At 25.9% G+C, this 17,737-nt stretch overlaps 1 protein-coding gene across 2 annotated transcripts in view; it reads left to right on the forward strand.

The window, feature by feature from the left end:
• LOC134833292 (adenylate cyclase type 9) overlaps positions 1-17,737 on the forward strand; it is a 51,759-nt gene that overhangs the window by 9,838 nt on the left and 24,184 nt on the right. For both annotated transcript variants that reach the window (XM_063847577.1, XM_063847568.1), the window contains exon 2: positions 16,894-17,186. In XM_063847577.1, the coding sequence (XP_063703647.1) occupies positions 16,942-17,186 (245 nt within the window). In that variant the 5' untranslated portion in view covers positions 16,894-16,941. The remainder of the gene's footprint in view (positions 1-16,893; positions 17,187-17,737) is intronic.

Genomic DNA, 17,737 nt, shown 5'->3' on the forward strand with positions numbered 1-17,737 from the left:
TTTTTTCGGTCTGTACTTGACAAATTTTTGATGGATTTTAGTTAACATTTTAATGAGTCAAAATAATTCCTTGAAGAGGTAAGTTAATCCATTTGGAGTTTCAAAACTAACTTAAAGGGTTAAATTAAAAACCGAAGGGTTAACCAAGGGGTAACTGACCCGTTTTTCAGTCCAAAGAATTAAACATAGTTTTAAAATAATTTTTCAATTTTTAAAAGCTTAATAAAATAAGATATGAAACACTTTTCAAATTTATAACGTCCTTATGCTGAACTATGGTACAACTCCCACAAACTTTTCTTGCATAGTTTTCGCGGTACTTTGAATAAGAATGGCGCAAAACTAAAGCGCAGTGACTCGTAAAAAAGGGTTCAAAGGTTTCATTTCTATAGCTTTGTGATAATTCGTAAAAAGCAATTAAGTCTCATAATCAGCTAAGCAAACAACAAAAACCCGCGTATCACATGAATCGCGCACTACACTTGATGATTCATTCGTACGTTTCGCGTTCATCAGAAGCAAGAAAAAAAAACTTTTTCACCACACACGTTCAAACCAGATGAAAGTAACTAAAACAAAAATTAAACGTGATTAACGACGACACAAACGCCACAATTCATCTCATTACAACATCTCTTTGCGAGCTTTCGAGTGTTGGATGGCATTGAAATACCTCTTCACGTTGTGTTTGTCACATACACCCATTTAGCATGTGTGTTAGTTGGCTCAGAAGTCATAAAACGCGTTGTCACACTCATAATTTTATTTTATCACTGCTACCGGAACATCATCGTACGTTTGTGAGAATTGTTGAGATATGAATTACTGTCGCTATTGAATAAGAAGCTCATTACCTCATAGGCAGTTAATTTGCAAAAAAATCCAATTCATTCGGAAATAATGAAGGAAAATTTATGGGAGTTATCGATTCACGGATTTTTTTTTTGTCTTTGTACCGGCGGCGAAAGATGACAGAAATATTAATTATTTTAATCATGATCGGACATGGCGATAGCGAGACATCATGCTTAACTGATATAATCTCACTACCACAAAAGAAGAAAAATTATTAACTTATTAAAAAAGTTTATCATCGTGTCATCATAACTTTTTCTTATCGCTCATGTTGTTTAAAGGCAAAAAAGACAAGATAGAGACTGTGATGATAATAAAAAGGGTGGCGGCTTTGTACGGATGTGCGAGAGATATCGCCGAGTTATGGAGTGATAATGTGATTAAAGTGAAGATGTGACATTTATGACCGAAAAAACACTTTTTTTTACGTGCAAGGAGGTTTGGTTAGGAAGGAAGAAAGTTTGTATGTAGAAAGTGTGTTATTAGGAAAGTTTTCTAATTCCAGGCAACTCCCTGTGGGCAAAGTTTTTACTTTACTTCGAATTAAGTTCTCATTGATCGATGTAGTCAGTAAATTTAATGAATTTTAGCTTTCGGGAGTTTTAAAAAGGTGAAAATTAACCAAATTTTTATAAAAAAAATATATATTTTTTTTAGTTTTTCTTCAAAGTTTTTTACTTCGGAACTTTTTTTACATTTTTTTTCAATAAAAATTTATTTTTGAAGTGGTTATTTTATATTTTTTAAATTTTTATTTTTGTAAAAATTAATTAAAGAAAATTAAATTATTAAAGGAAAGTATTTAAAAATTTAACTTAAGCTTAACTTAAGAAAGTTTAAATTTTAAATTTAAATTTTTTTTTTAAATTTTTAATTCAAGGAAAACTTAATGTTTTAGGTCAAGAATAAGTCAAACTTCGAAAAAGTCCTCGCTTAGAAGTCAAAAATAAAAGTTGAAAAATTTTCTTAAGTCGAAATGTTAAGTCAATTAAGTCAAAAATAAAAAAAATAATTTTCTAAAAATATCATTATTTTTAAGTAAAAAAAAATTTTTTTTTGCCAAAATTAAGTCTCTGAGGAAAACATGAAAATTAATTAAAGATTTTTTAAGGAAAAATTAAACATTTTGGAAAAAATTCAGTTATTTATTTTGACTTAATTGACTTAAGAGCTTGACTTAAGAAAAAGTAAATGTACTTGATGAGCATTTACTTTTGACTTTTAAGTAAAAGTCCTTAATTTTTACTTATTTTTAACCTAAAGCATTAAATTTTATTTTGAATTAAAGTATTTTTTTTAAAATAAAATTCAAAATAAACAAATAAAACAAAATTTTTGACATAAAAATAAAATAATTCTAAAAAATATTTAAATAAAAAAAAATTAATTAATAAAAAAATTTATCCTCAAATGACTTTTTTTTATTTTTTTTTGTTCAATCACGAACATGTAAAAAAATAAAAAAAAAATCAAACAAAAACTACAAATTCCCCATAAGACTTCAACTTACATATTTCCCGAGAAATCCACTCACCAACATTTCCATTTAATCTTCTTTTCCATTAATCGTTTTGTCCATAAACCTATCTCTTTTTTTATTAAAGGAATTCAGATAACACCAGATAATACTCTTCAGAGTTTTGCGAATAATTTTCCTCTTTTTCATCATAAAAATTTATTTACTCCACACGTAAATCGATTTCTACATTTTTTTTGCCTGTTGTAGGTTACAGGTCACTTACGTAGCATCACATCAACGTCATCATCGCTCTCTCTCACATATTCTCGCATATTAATAATATATCGAATGGCAAAAGGTTCGATGAAAAAAAAAGTTGAAAATTATCCAAGATAATTCTTTCATTGACGGCAATAACAAGAGAGAGAAAAAAAAGTTTATTGTTAACGACAGGTTATTTTTTTTGCTTGTTTCGATTAATTCATACAATAATGAATAAACAGCGCGCCGTATAATAATGATAATAATGAAGCCAACGCACAATGTTCTCGTTTTTACGAACTCTCATCAATTTTATAATGTGCCGCAATGACATGTGAGTCTATAAAAGTGTTTTACGATCGGTCCCGGTCAATTTTGTCTCTACGTTCATTCATCGTTCGTCGTCGTTGTCTTGTCAATATTTAATGATGATGATGATCGGTGATTCACTGCGCCATGAAAATTGACAAGAGATCAACGTCGAAGTGTTTTAAAAATAATTACGAGGCGCCTCCACGTAATTAGAATGATTTCTCTTGGCACGGAAGTCAATTAAAATGACGCGAGATCGTGACGTGACGTGATGGGTGATCAGAAAAAAAAATAATTAGACGGCGCGTCATTTTGTGACACCTGTCAAAAAATTGGCATCCTTGACATTAATTTAAAAAAATTTTTTCCTCGTCGTCGTCATAAAATAAAAAAATAAAAATTTAAATAGAAATTGATCATTAATAAACATTAAAATATTTTCCAAGCCAGTCGCTCGAGAGAAAATGAAGTAGCACGATTAAAAAAAATAAACACGTGTTTTATTCATTAAAGTTGTAAAAGAGACGCAAAAGACGTAAAAAAATGGCAACATGTTTATCCGTAAAAATAATAAGTTTGCTAAAGGCAGAAGAGCATCATCTCAATAGAATTGAGGCAACTTTGTGGTCTGTCGACGTGCTTTTGTTCGCAGCAGATAAAAATCGGTAGAATGAACTTTTGTGGAAAAAGCAGAAAAAAGGTAGAAAAGCAAACTTAACAAATTGAATTAAAACTTTGTAAGAAGGTTTCTCTTCCATAGAAAAATAATATGATATGACTTGATGCGACGTGTTGTTGTTGTTGTTGCGGCTGCTGTTATAAAAAAGTGATATAAAACCATTCTTAATTAAATTTCTTAAAAAAAAAGTAGAAAATATCATCTCGTCTTTTATTGATGGAACATGCTAGAACTAGATATTACTTACTTTTCGGTATGGAATTCAATTTTTGATTGGGGCAATATCCGACCTAACCAACCTCCATTTGTCCATCGCACGCAACTTTTGCCTCGCAAAGGTCTTCAAATAATTTTTTTTTTCAATCAGACAAGAATCGTAAATTGAATTGAAAATAAAAAAAAGGCGTAGGAGAAGTTTTTTCTTCATTGAAATTGATTGGATATCGATATGATTTGAAATTTCTTTCACATTTATTTTTTTTATACAAACAAATAAATTTAATGACTATTGTAATATTTTGTATCCACTATTCGGTATTCGAGGTTAATAAAATCGTGACCTATCTTGAAAATGAGAGGATCCGACGGTAATTGGACAGAAAATTGACTGAATTGATATTTTTGTGACGAATTGTGAAAATTTTGTGTTTTGCAAATTTTTGCGATGTTTGATATATATTTATTATTATTATTTTTTTTAAATTTTGAAAAAAAAATTTTTTAATTATTTTTTACTGAAAATCAGAAAAAAATTTGTTAAAATATGATCAAAAATTTTTTTAATAATTTTTTCTATAAATTTTTTAACTTTTAATTTATAAAAAAAATAAAAATAATAATTATAATAATGCTAGTTTTTTGATCAAATTTTTACTTTTAGAAAATTAATTTTTTTAAATATTTTTTTTTTTGTTAAAAAAAAGTTATTATTTTGTTTTTCAACAATTATATTTTTAATAATTTTTTTTTAATATTTTTTTTTTATAAAATTAATAGAAATTATACAATTTTATTTTTTACTAATTATTTAATTAGTAAGAAAAAATTAAATAAAAATTTTTCCACAGATTTGCTTTTACTTATTTTTTAATTAATTTTATTTTTTTTTTAAATTCAAGATTTTTTTAAAATTCAAATTTTTTTTTAAATTAAATTAATTTTAAATAGATTAGATATTAAAACTAAAAATAATTTACCTTTATTGAAAATTTTTAAATTTTTTGGCTTAATTTACTTGAAAAAAAAATTGTGAGAATTTATTTTTTCACAAAAAAAAATAATAAATAAATAACAAGGCGTCTCCATCCCAAAATATCCCGCTTTTCTTTCATTATTTATCAAAAAAAATGGTAACTTGACAACATATCAGTCTATCTCTAAAATAAACAACTTGAAAATTGAATTGAGACCCAAATCAAAATAAAATATACGAAAAAAAACATTGTCGCTGCGGTTTGTCATTCTGCGGTACGGATAGTAGGTACTCAATAAATGGATGGATGATACACATTATAATGTTCAACCATCATTATTCAATTTATCACATCACACGCAATTATATATTATTTTTTTTTTCTCTCTCTCTCGGGTTTTCGCTTGACTAATAATAGAATTGAATTAAATAATATGCGGATGGCACATTGAATTTATTTTTGTTATGCATGCCGGCAGCGGTGACTCTCGTCACTCGCTAAGCTGTTGTTATTGAAAAATAATAAAATAAACAAATTTAATACCTGTCATGCCGTTTTCAAATAAACATATCGCTCCTTATCAAAAATGAATGAAAATATGTAAATTCGGAACGGTCAAAAATTTGTTTACTCGTGTTGTTCGTTGTTATTATATTAAAAAAAATAAATAAAAAAAAATATTTATTTATTTTTTTAAAAAGAAGTGAAAAAAATACGTGAACAATGTAAAAAAAGTTGAAAAATATGCCCTTCAAAAAGTGTAATAATTTGCTTGTGGTTCATAAAAATAAGCAAACGTAAATAAAGCCAAAAAATAATAAAAATAATCATGATAAAGGTTTTATTATTTTTAGTTTTCAATAAAATAGCATTCGGAATTCTGTGAAGTGGAACAACATGTAAAATGGCTTATTTATTGTTATTATAGATTTTTATTTTGTCAGAGTGTTTGTCTTGCTTTGTGCATTGTTGTAATGTGGGAATAAAGACATACATTCAATTTTACTTTGTTTTGAGCCAGCTTACGATAAATATAAGCAACTTTGGCAAAAAAAAAGATTTTACATTAAAATCAGTTATAATATTATTGATTTCTTGTAAGCAGATAAGAGATTCATAAGAGCTTTACCCTTTGAAGTATGTAGTATTGCTTGTTATATTTTAGAAGAAGACTTTTGATCTTGAATTGATGAATTTTGATCAAATATGAATCGTGAGAGGGTAAAAGTTATTACATAAACGAATTTGAAAAATGTTGAGTTTTGATAAAAGGATTTGATTTTTTTATTGAATTATTTTTTATTAAAATTCTTTAAAAACATTACAAAAATGTTTAAAATGTCATTTCAAAAAATTGAGAAATTTTTAATAATTTTTATGATTCTCAATTTTAATGAAAACTTAACTTTAAAATTAAAATTATTAAATTATAAATTAAAAAAATTGTGAGATAAATTTTATCCATAAATTTTTTAAATTTTAAAACATCAAAAAATGAAGCAAATGTCAATTTAAAAAAAAATATTAAAAATTTGTAAATCGCATTTTGCTTATTCAAAATTTTTTTTTATTATTTTTTTATATTCAAAAATTTTTTAACTATTAAAGTCTTTATTTAAAATAAAATCACTAATGTCAATTTAAAAATTTTGCCGTTAAAATTTAAAAATTGACTCTTTGATTCAATTTTTTTTATTAATTTAAATAAGCGATATTTTCAAAATTTTGTCAATTTTCAAAACATTTTTTTTAATTTGTAAATGTCAATTCAAAAAATTACCGTTAAAAATTTGTAAATCGCTTTTTGCTGATTCAAATATTTTTTTAAATTCAAATAAACGTTATTTGTTTTTTAGTTTTGAAAAAAATAAAAAACAAAATTAAAAATAAATTTAATTTAAATTAAATTAAAATATAAAAAAAAATAAAATAAAATTTAAATTTTTAAGTTCATTCCTTTTCTATCGAATAATTTCATCAGAATTAACATAAAAAATTTTAAAAGACTCCTCCTTCTCCTGATAAAAATTTTCAAATAATTTCCCAATAAAATTTCAAGTACCCTTCAACTCCCTCGTAAAAAACTTCTTGACATAATACTTTTTATGTCTTCTATTTTTAGTTTAAAACTTAATTACAAGATTCAATTACTCGCGAACATCGATGATGCTGTTGATGATGCGATGATGTTTATAAATAATTAATGAGCTAGCGTTTATCAGTTAATTCTATTACTGCCACTCTCGTGTGTTTGCGATTCTTTGGGTAAACAAATAATAACAATCGCGTTTTCTGCGGAATTCGATCTCACATGATTTTCATTCACGCTTGCCTTTACTTCGGTAAACATAAATTTTGTTGCTAAATTTAAACTTCAGGATATTTGAACTTTCAATTAGAGCAAAAAAAAAGATCTTTAACCGTTTGAAGGACTTTAATAAATTTCGCGTGTCTGTGTTTACAATACAAAAAAAAAATCGAGCAAAAAATTGGATTGTTTACTCGTTTTCGTCAGAATCAATCGCGGATTGAATGAAACAGATCGATGTTTATTTTACAATTGACTAATCAAGTTAAATTCTTAATGAAATTATTCAAGCACATTGATTTTAATCTGATCAGGTGTTGTTGTTGTTTCGTCGGGCATCAAGTTCGCGGAATGGAATGCACTTACGACGAGTTATTTTAAACAATTAGCAATGGAATGTCATTATTTTGAAAGTAAAGAATTGGAGAAATAACGCGAAAATTGAGTGCAAATCACCGTTCAATGCCAAGCCACGACTTCGAACTATTATTAGAAACTCTTTCGCGAGAGCGAAAAAAAAATTAAATTAACTTCACATGTTCTGCACGTGTGTCACATTCGACGATGATGTGGTAATAAACTAGTTTTTACGAGTATTGGTTTTCAAGCTTGCCTTTTTCGCTCGCCATTTATCGACGCAAATAAATAAAATATGACTCGCAGTGCTTGGAATACGATCCTTTTTTAATGCGATTAGAGCGAGGAATGAGAAAGAGAGGAAAATTAATGAGGAGATCATGTATACCACAAAAAAAAGAGCAAAAAACGACACAATTTTCCATCATCATCAACCGTCGTCGTCAACGATGAAAAACAAAAAAAAAAAAAAAAATAAACGAGAAATAGCGGAACGGGAAAATAATACCCTCTTTATGATTGCCTTGTGTGCATGAAACGCAATAAAATACAAGTAAACAAAAATAAAATGCAGTAAATTTCATCTTTTTTTCTGCTTTCATTGGATACACGCGTCTTCCTGTTTAATACAGAATAAACATCTATTTATGTATGCAAAAAATCGTACGAAGAAAAACATTGTGGAATCCACTTAAATTCTATACGCGCCGCACACAGAAATTTAATTTCCACGCTGAAAAATAGTTTTTTACGTTTAGTGCATGAAAAAGTAAAATGAATGGCTGTGCAGAGACGCTTAACTTAGTTTTTCCTGTCTAACAATAATTGTGTTTGTGGATCAAAACAGTTTGAATGACGACCCACTTTCCAGAAGTGAATTGAAACTATTTGTTATTTTTAATCTGGAGTCTCTGCATAAAACGTAAACAGAAGTTTTTACTATTTTTCTGGTGAATTAGCGTGTGTTTTATGCTTTTTTAAATTTTCATATATGAAAAAAAATTAAATTTAATAAAAATTTATAGGTATCATTATAGTAAAAATTATTTAGAAATGAACTTCAAATAATTTTTATTTTTTTGATAAAGTATTTAGATTCTATTTTTAATTTTCAAGGCAAATTAAATTTTTTTTTATCGAAATTAAAATCTTAAAAGATAGAAATTTTGAATAAAAAAAATAAATTTAGTTTTATTTTTTAATTATTTTGATATTTTATCAGTTAAAAAAACATATTTTTCTTGATTTCGGTAACTTTTGTATTTTAAAATAATTGTTTTTTGTCAAAAATAATTCAAAAATATTTCAAAAAAAATTTTTTTTTAAAATAATTTTTTTTTTAAATTTAAATTTTTTGTATTTTTGGTCATTAAAAATTAAATATAAAGTTTTTAAAAAAATAATTAAATTAAATTTAAATTTTTTTATTAAATTTAAATTTAATTAGTTTTTATTTTTTTTTTTTTTTTTGAATTAAAAAAAAATTAAAAAATATATTTTTTATTAAAAAAAATTAAAAAACATAAAACAATTAAATTAAAATAAAAATTTTGAATTTTTTTAAATATTTAAAAAAATAAAATTAATTAATTCAAATAATTTTTAATTTTTTTTAAATATTTTAATAAATTTAAATCATTTTTCAAAACAAAAAAAAAATTTTGCAATTATTTATATTTTTCTTATTATTAATTATTTTTCATACATGAATGATTTTATTTTTTTTTTAAAACAATTTTTTATAAGATTTTTACCGCATTTCTGTGAAAAATCATTCATTTCCATTCTAAATCATATTAATCCTTTTTACAAGAAAAAAGGTTATTTTTTGACTGAAAAAGTTTTTTTTTTACCGCGAGCAAAATTCTTTCTACCAAACCCACAAGTACATGCAAAAAAATATATAATTTAAATTTCCTTTCAATCCCTTTTTCTGCCTCTTACACGTCAGAAGAAGACTTTAAAGCAATCAAGTGAAACCGAAGAAACCGCAAGAGTTTCAATTTCAAACGAACACAACCAACGGAGCTGCAACAAGTTGTCAACGATACAAAAATAAACTTTAACAAGTTGTGTGTGGGTTTTTCTTTTTTCTTGTCTTCCTTTTACGACGATGACGTGAAGAGTGCCGTCAGACTGATTGTATCCTTTTTTCATGCACGTTTCATTTAACAAAGTTAATTGATTGACAGAACTTTATTTTTTCTTGCCACTTTTTTTGCTGTTCTGCACATCAAAGTCACCTAAAATTGACGAGCTGCACGCACGGATCATCACCCTTTTATTTTATTTTTCGAAAAGTTCGCTTGTGCAAAAATCAAGAGAAAAATACGAAAGAATCACTCACACAGGAAATGCGGTAAAATGTTTTCTTTTTGCGTCAGTCACGTAATTGACTTGATTATATAAAACCTTTTATTAAAAGCTTTTCCTTTTGAGTGAATTCCCGGCAATGTGACGATCGGCGTGTGTGAGAGAAACCTAAAAAACAGAAGAAAATTACGCAAAATCAATTAAATTACTTACGACATTTATGCGATTTCTTATTCCGTTTTCCGTGAATAATTAACCAAAAAGATTTTTTTTCTTCTTAAATTAAAAAAGTGACACTTTTAATGTCTTCTTAATTGACTTCATTGCCTAATGAAATAATTTATGGCAAAATAAATGAATCAGAATTCGTCGTGTTTGCATTTCTCATCGTTTTATTGTTTATTATTATTATTATTGAATTATTTGCAACACACTAGTTATCAACGTTGATCGTCGTCGTCGTTGGTTTATTGATAGAGGAAACTTTTTTTTATATTTATAACTTCGATGTTTGTCGACTCATCATCGACTGTCATAAAAATACAAAATAATAACAAAAATGAGAGATAGCCGAGCTATGAGCAATAAAATTGAAAAAAAAAGAGTTGTAAAGTAAATATTTGTCCGTTTTTGTGTTGTTTTATAATCAAAATAATAATAATTTGCTTCGAGTTATTTTGAAATGACTTCATTTGAGAAAAAATTGTGTTCTGGTGTGGAAAATGGGGGAAAATTAATTCCTTTGAAACTAACGAGACTTTTAATTAGTCCCTTGGGAGGCTAATTAAAGGTCTCTAATGCAGTTAAGTTAGAACCAAAAATTAATGAAACGGGGAATTTTTAAATAAAAATATAAAATTAAATATTTAATTAATTTAAATTCATAATTAAATTTAAAAATAATGAAAAATATTTTATTTTTAAAAAATTATCAATTTAAATTAAATTAATTAATTAAAAAATTATTAAAAATAATAAAAAATATTTTTCAAGTTAATTTTTTTTAATTTAAATTAATTGAAGTTAATCTTTAAAAAAATTAAAATAAAAGCATATTAATTTTAATTTTTTTAATTAAATATTTAATTTATTTTTTTTCAAAGAACAAAATAGATTAATAAAAATATATTTAATTAATTAAATTAATATTTAAAACATTTTAAACAATTAAAAATTGTAAAATATTAATTAACTAAAAATTTAATTAAAAAACAAAAAGAAATATTTTATTTTAATTTATTTCATAAATCTTTAAGTATTTTGAAATTAATTCAATAAATAAATAATAAAATAAATTAAACAAAATAAAATAAAATAAATAAATCTTTAAAAAAAAATTAAATTAATTTAATAAATAAATAATAAAAAATCCTTTGATAATTTTTTTTTCAAAGTTCAAATAAATAATTTTAAGAATATTTTTTAGGTCCATTCAAACTCAAATGGATTAAAATTCCTCTATTTTAATAATAATGTCACAGAGTACAAAAGCCTACATATTTCATTAATTTTTGCCAATTAAGTAGCTTATGTTTTCTAAATTAACAACTTAATACCCTCATTCATGGTCCAGCTTTAAATTTTCGCCATAATTCTCTTTATTCATGATTTTGACCTAATTTTGGTACAAATTTTTGCCCATGCAAGTGACGACTACGGCAATAAAATTGCAAATCATCCAAGTAACTTTTTCTGAAATGTGTCACCGTCACACACAAACATAAACATAATCGAGTGAAAATGGACTAGACTCGTACCTGTCGCATTGCATGACATTGAATATTTATTATTATTCATACCACTTTGGAAAGCACATGCATTTACCGTAAAGTAAAGCGAAATGGGAAATTTCATGCAAAAAATCGTCTTTTTTCACATGCTAGTTGCTTTTTTGCGCACTCTAGCACGACACATCTCGAGAATTCTTCACATGAAAAGTGCATGACTTGAAATGACTGTGAAACGAGTCAACATTGTATGAGGACATAAATTTCCAAAGCAAAGGAAAAAAAATTCTCTACGATAGACAGACATGCAAATGTATTTAAAAATTGAATAAAATGTGCTTTAAGAGATTCTTGAAAGCAGCAAAAGGAGGGTTTTTGATGTAAAACAGAACAATTAGACGAGATAATAATTTTAAGCTCTTGAGTTACTGTTTGGACGACGATAAGAGGATCACAAAAGAAATTAATTAAGAGATGGAGCAAACTGGAAGCTCTTTGTTTGTCGAACAACAAAAGTTTAATAGTTCACAAACTATCAGATTTCTCTCTATTTCTCTCACCCGAATTTTGTGCGCTGGCAAACATACAAGAAACTTTTCACGTAAATTTCGATGTAATCCATGTTCTGTCAAGATTGGATTAAAAAGTTATCATAGAGCATGATTTTCTACAAATTTATAGGTGAATTTTACTTTTTGATGTCTTCATTGAGAAGAGTCTCCGTTGAGGCATGTTTCAGCTTAATTTTTTTTAAAAAAAGTTAATTTTTGTAAGAAAACACATGAGGAATAAAAATTTAAAGTTTCAATATATATTTTTGGGAAATTTATTAAAATTTAAATATTTAATTTTGTTTAAATTCAGACAATTTTTGAAAAATTTTTCACAAAAATGATTAAATAAAATGAAATAAAAAATTTAATTTAATTTATTTCATTTTTTTATTTTTATACCAAAAATTTTTTTAAAGATTTAAAGAAAAATAAATTTTAAGCTCTTTTCATTTTTTTCAATTTATTATATTTTTAAAATAGCTCCATGATTTTTTTAAAATTATAAAAACTAAAATAAATAAACATTAAAAAAAATAATAAAAATTACTATTAATAAATTAAATTTTTAATTAAAAATATTTTTTAGGTTAATTACATTTTTAATTGATTTTATATATTTTAAATTTATTTTTAAAACTTAATTTAATTTTTAAAAAGTTTATTTTGAAGAATGCTTTAGAATAATTTTTCATCAATATTCGCATAAAAAAGAATTTTCAAGATTATTCAATAAATTTATAATGAAATATTTTCTTTAAATATCTTTGAATAAAATTTTAAGTTATATGTTTTTTTAAAATAATTTTTTAAAAATATTTTTTTTAATTAAAAAAAATAAATTAAACAATAAAATTAAATTAATAATGATAAAAAAACATTTGAGTAAAAACGTTTAAATTTTTACTTTAATTTATGAAAATTTCCGTACAACATAAAACGTCAAAAGCAATTTTGATAAAAACATTTCATCAAATTAAAAAAAATACGCTCTAACTGCATTATTCGATGATTTCCATCACGAAAAAATGCATCAAAAGCAATTTATTAACATATTTGTAAATATGCCAACTTCCATTTGTTGGTATTTACGACAAGAACGAGAAAGAATGAACGTAAAACTTTATAATTGAAATGAATGCCATTTCCACTGCAAATATTTGGTAAGACCTGCAACTTTTTTTTTTCGTTTGCCATAAAGCAAGTTTCAGGACAAAGTTTAGACTTGTTAAATTTTTCAGTATGTGTGTTTACATTGCATGAAATTCCATTGAAAAAGAAGCGAAAAAAAGCGAGATAGAGATGCAAATTTAAGTACAAAGGAATAAAATTACATTAACATTTTATGCATGCAAAATTAGGGAAAACACGAAGACTTTTAAGAGAATTTCATCATTTTTCTTTGTGTTTTTCGCATCCGCTGACAGGAATAACAACAATTCAGAGCAAGATTGACAAGTTCCTTGCTGTGTCACGGTGAAAAAAAGAGAGAAAAAAAATGGAAATGAGTTTATTTTTTTTTCTGCTGTAAACTCACCTGATCCTTGTTTGCATTTGCGCGCGTATATGCTACGAAGCGATATGTAGGTCAGTGCTAAAGGTAAGAGCTACATTGTGAAACAATTAGACCTTTATAATCAACGCGGATGGAAACACACAGGATGTTTGAACAAGCAGTGTTAGAAGCATGAGGCATGTTTTAATATCTCATTTCCCTCGATGTTTTTGTTGTTGTGTTAGTTTTCCTCATAAACGGGCCCAGAAGGAGTTTGATATGATCCGTGCCTTGGAACAATATTAATTTTTTTTTATTGAAGGGGCTGAAAAAGAAAAATTCAAAAATAATTTATTTTTTATTAATTTTCTTTAAAAATATTTTTTATTAATTTTTATTTTTTTTTTAATTTAGGTATTAATTTTTAAATAATAAATACTAAAAAAAAATTTCTTCGCAATATATTGCAAAATATTGTCAATATTGCATTTTAAATCTAATAAAAAATTTTTAATTAAAAAAATAATTTTTATTTTTTTTTTAATAATTGTCATTTTCAAAATATTTCTCATAAATTAAAAAAATTTTTTTAACATTTATTTATTTTTCATAATTTGAAAAAAAAAATAATTATTTAAAATTAATGTATTATTAAAAAAATAATTATGAATTATTTTATTGAATTATTATTAATTAATTAATTGCAATAAATATTATTTAAAAATATTATTGTTCCAAATCTTGATCAGATCTCTTATTATTATTTTTTGCTCTAAAAAAAACATTTATTCACACACAAAAGGGGGATTATGATTTGAATGTGAATTCACTTCCCTGCCATAAAGAGAGAGAGAGATATTTAATCCTTTCGGATCTGATACGCAGTGTAACACTCGAGAGGCGAGTCCACAGCCACAACCAGCTTAAAACTTTCCCTTGCATATGTTATGCAAATTTTCCAGTAGGATTTAAACGTGTTGTTTATTCTTTTGCAAAGGAAAAATAATGCAGTGTGAATGTGTAATGAGTGAATTTTTTTTTTCGCATAAGCTTGAAACACACCTTGAAAAACAAAAGAAGAAATCTAACCTTGTCATGATCATACAAATTGGAGCATCATTCATAAATATCATCGCAAAATTTATTTGTCAGTCGCACTCTGTGATAAGGTCATATTAATTGACTCTCGTGCGAATTGTGTGCGAGTCCCCGTGTCTAAATTTAAAATATATGCAAATAAATAAATAAAAACAAGAAATTCTCTCGCCGCAGTCTCGTTGCAGTTCATTTAAATGTGAAACAAAATAAATCATATTTTAAATGAATGTATTTTTTAATGCCACAAATAAATCTTATCTCTATTGTCGCGTCAATCAGACAAACCGCTTATTTTGCCGGAGTTCTTGTTTTTGTTTACTCAAGAATTTCTTTAAAAAATCTTTAATTTTATTTTATGATTTTTATTACCTCTAATCGACCATGAGGAGTACATAAATGAGAAAATTTGTATTTTTTTTAAATAAAATTTTTTAATAAAATTTTAGTTCAGGAATAAAATTTTTATTTTTTTTTGTTAAATTTTGAAACATTTTACTGAAAAAATAACAAATTTTTAGTTACTTATGTCATAAAATATTTTTGAGGAGTACGAATATGTGAAAATTTGACCTTTACTCGAATTTTTATTAAGAATTAAGTTTAAATTTATAAGTTTTTTTCTTCGAACTTGAAATATTTTTAGTGAATTTTGCAAAAAATAATAAAATTTCGATATTTTTAGTTTTTTCATAATTTTGAGGAGTACGAGAAAGTAAAAATTTCATTTTTAATTCAATATTTTTAAATTAATTAATTTACTTCTTGCTAAAAATATTAAAATAAATACAATTTTTCATAAGTTTAGAAAAATTTCCTATTTTTTTTCGCAAAACACTATGTATTTTTAATGAGGAGTACAAAAATGTGAAAAATAATAGTTTCATTTCAATTTATTTTTTTTTCCTTTAATTTAAAAATAAACTAAAGCAACTGTTCAATTTTAATTTTGAATTCATCAAAAAAATTTCATCATTCAATACTTGAAATAAAACTTTTTTAATAAAATTCGCTTCTAATTATTTCGTTCTATATTTCATGGCTTTCATCAATCAATAGGAAATGCAAAGAATTTCATCAATTTTGATTGAATTTTTGTAGCGTAAAACAAGAAAGAAAAAATAAAATTAAATTTTTTAAATAAATCATCAGAAATTTTTTGTTTATTCGTTATTTTTATTTACTTTTCCCAAAGTTGTAGTTCTCTTTGTGAGTGAATTGTAAATAAAAAAAGAACCTTGACTGCTACTATACTGGATTACAGGAACGCCTCTAAAATTCGAATAAAAATTTAACAGCTCACATTCGAGAATTTATTTCCAATTCTTCTCGTTATCGAACACACGTCGCCGTCAGAGGAATAAAACGTGACTGAATTAAAATATTAGAAAATCTTTGTTCTGATTTTTTTTTATTTTTTGACATTGAATAAATCAAGAATAAATTTTATTGAGACCACACTGTAAAAAAAATTCAAGTAAAATTTTTAAACAAACAATTTTTTTCTGTGTGTAAGTTTATGATGATTTTAAGTTATGTTTAAAAATTATTAGAAAATTTACAAAATTTTGTTTATTATTATTTCATATTATTACTTGAAAAAAAAATAGCAAAATTTTGTTCTGGCAAGCGTTACAAAAGAAAATTTCTCAATAATAGGTGCGCTAATTTATTGATGGTTATCGTAACGAGACCACACAAAAAGAAAGCTGTTACCATGAGAATATTTTTTTTGGATAGTATTCAAAAAAATAAACAACTTTTTCCACTTTATTCGACGTGAAAGCAAAACAATGGCAGGAAAAATGTCAACTTTAACAAAAATTTTGCAAGTCTCTTGTGTGTGGTAAATTTCTATAAATATCAGACACATCCTGTTGTAACTGCCTCCGATAACTTATGCTCCGTCTTCCTTTTTGCCAAAATGGATGCTCTCACATAAATTTCGTCTTAAACGAGCCCGCACTAGATTTATTACCCGCAATTTAAGTGTACAAGATTTTTTTCTCTTACGTTTGTGAGTTTTGTTAATATGCGAAAAAAAAAACTAGATGAAAGAGAATGAATAAGTTATTGATGTACCTATCATGCAAGCGAACAAAAAAAAGGCAAAGAAAAGAGTTCGAGAACGTGCGACGATGATGACGACGAAGCATGTGTAAACATTGTCGAGTCAAAAGATCATGAAAGTTCAGTAAACTTCGCGACGGCGAGTTTACTGCTAGACTTGTAGGAGTCACATTTTGAATGAATATTAACGAGGCATTTTTTGTTATTTCTCCTTTCAGTCTGCAAACAACTCATCGTACAACCATCCGTCGGTTTCATTTACACCAATGCCCCCCGGAGTGATGGACGGCAGCAGATGCAGTTCCGTCGAAGACATACAAATTTCATTAGCACCACACATCCAAGAGTACCTAACAAAGCACGGGCGGCGACATTCGTGTTGTAGCGTAACGTTGCCCGTGGCATTCGAACGTGCTGCTCCAAAAGCATGGATAGATCCGCATTTCGATTCTGCCGTGCTGGAGGGACAATATCTCGCAAGCGTTTTCCCACAAATACGACTAAGGTTTCGGTGAGTAATTAATTCAGCGAAATTTAATGCAAATCATTCACTGTAAAAAATTCATGTCTCGCAAGCTAAAATATTCGCGAAGATGCTATTTTGAAATGTGCCTTGGGGCAAAAATTTCAGAATGTGCATTGGGACAAAAAAATTAGAATGTACATTGGGGCAAAATTTTTAAAATGTGCATTGGGATGATTTGCTCAAATCCTAATGCACATTCTAAAATTTTGTCCCAATGCGAATTTTTAAATAGCATCCCAAAGCACATTCTGAAAAATTGCCCCAATGTAAAATCTTGTTGGTCTCGCGAATATTTTGGCTTGCGAAACATGAATTTTTCATAGTGTTCCTCCTCTTTAGTGTCGTCGACGTCGTTTTCTCAGAAATTCTTTATTAAGAGTGTCACCAAATTTAATGTAAATTACTTTTCTATACCTATATGCATGACGTGACAAACTACAAAACAGACAAATAAATCAAGCATTACTTATCCGCACTTTAGGCGCGCGCGAAGGATACGAAAAAACGTTCATAAGAGATAAGAGACAAATTTAAAT

This window comes from Culicoides brevitarsis, chromosome 1, assembly GCF_036172545.1.
Source record: "Culicoides brevitarsis isolate CSIRO-B50_1 chromosome 1, AGI_CSIRO_Cbre_v1, whole genome shotgun sequence".
NCBI classification, from domain to species: domain Eukaryota; kingdom Metazoa; phylum Arthropoda; class Insecta; order Diptera; family Ceratopogonidae; genus Culicoides; species Culicoides brevitarsis.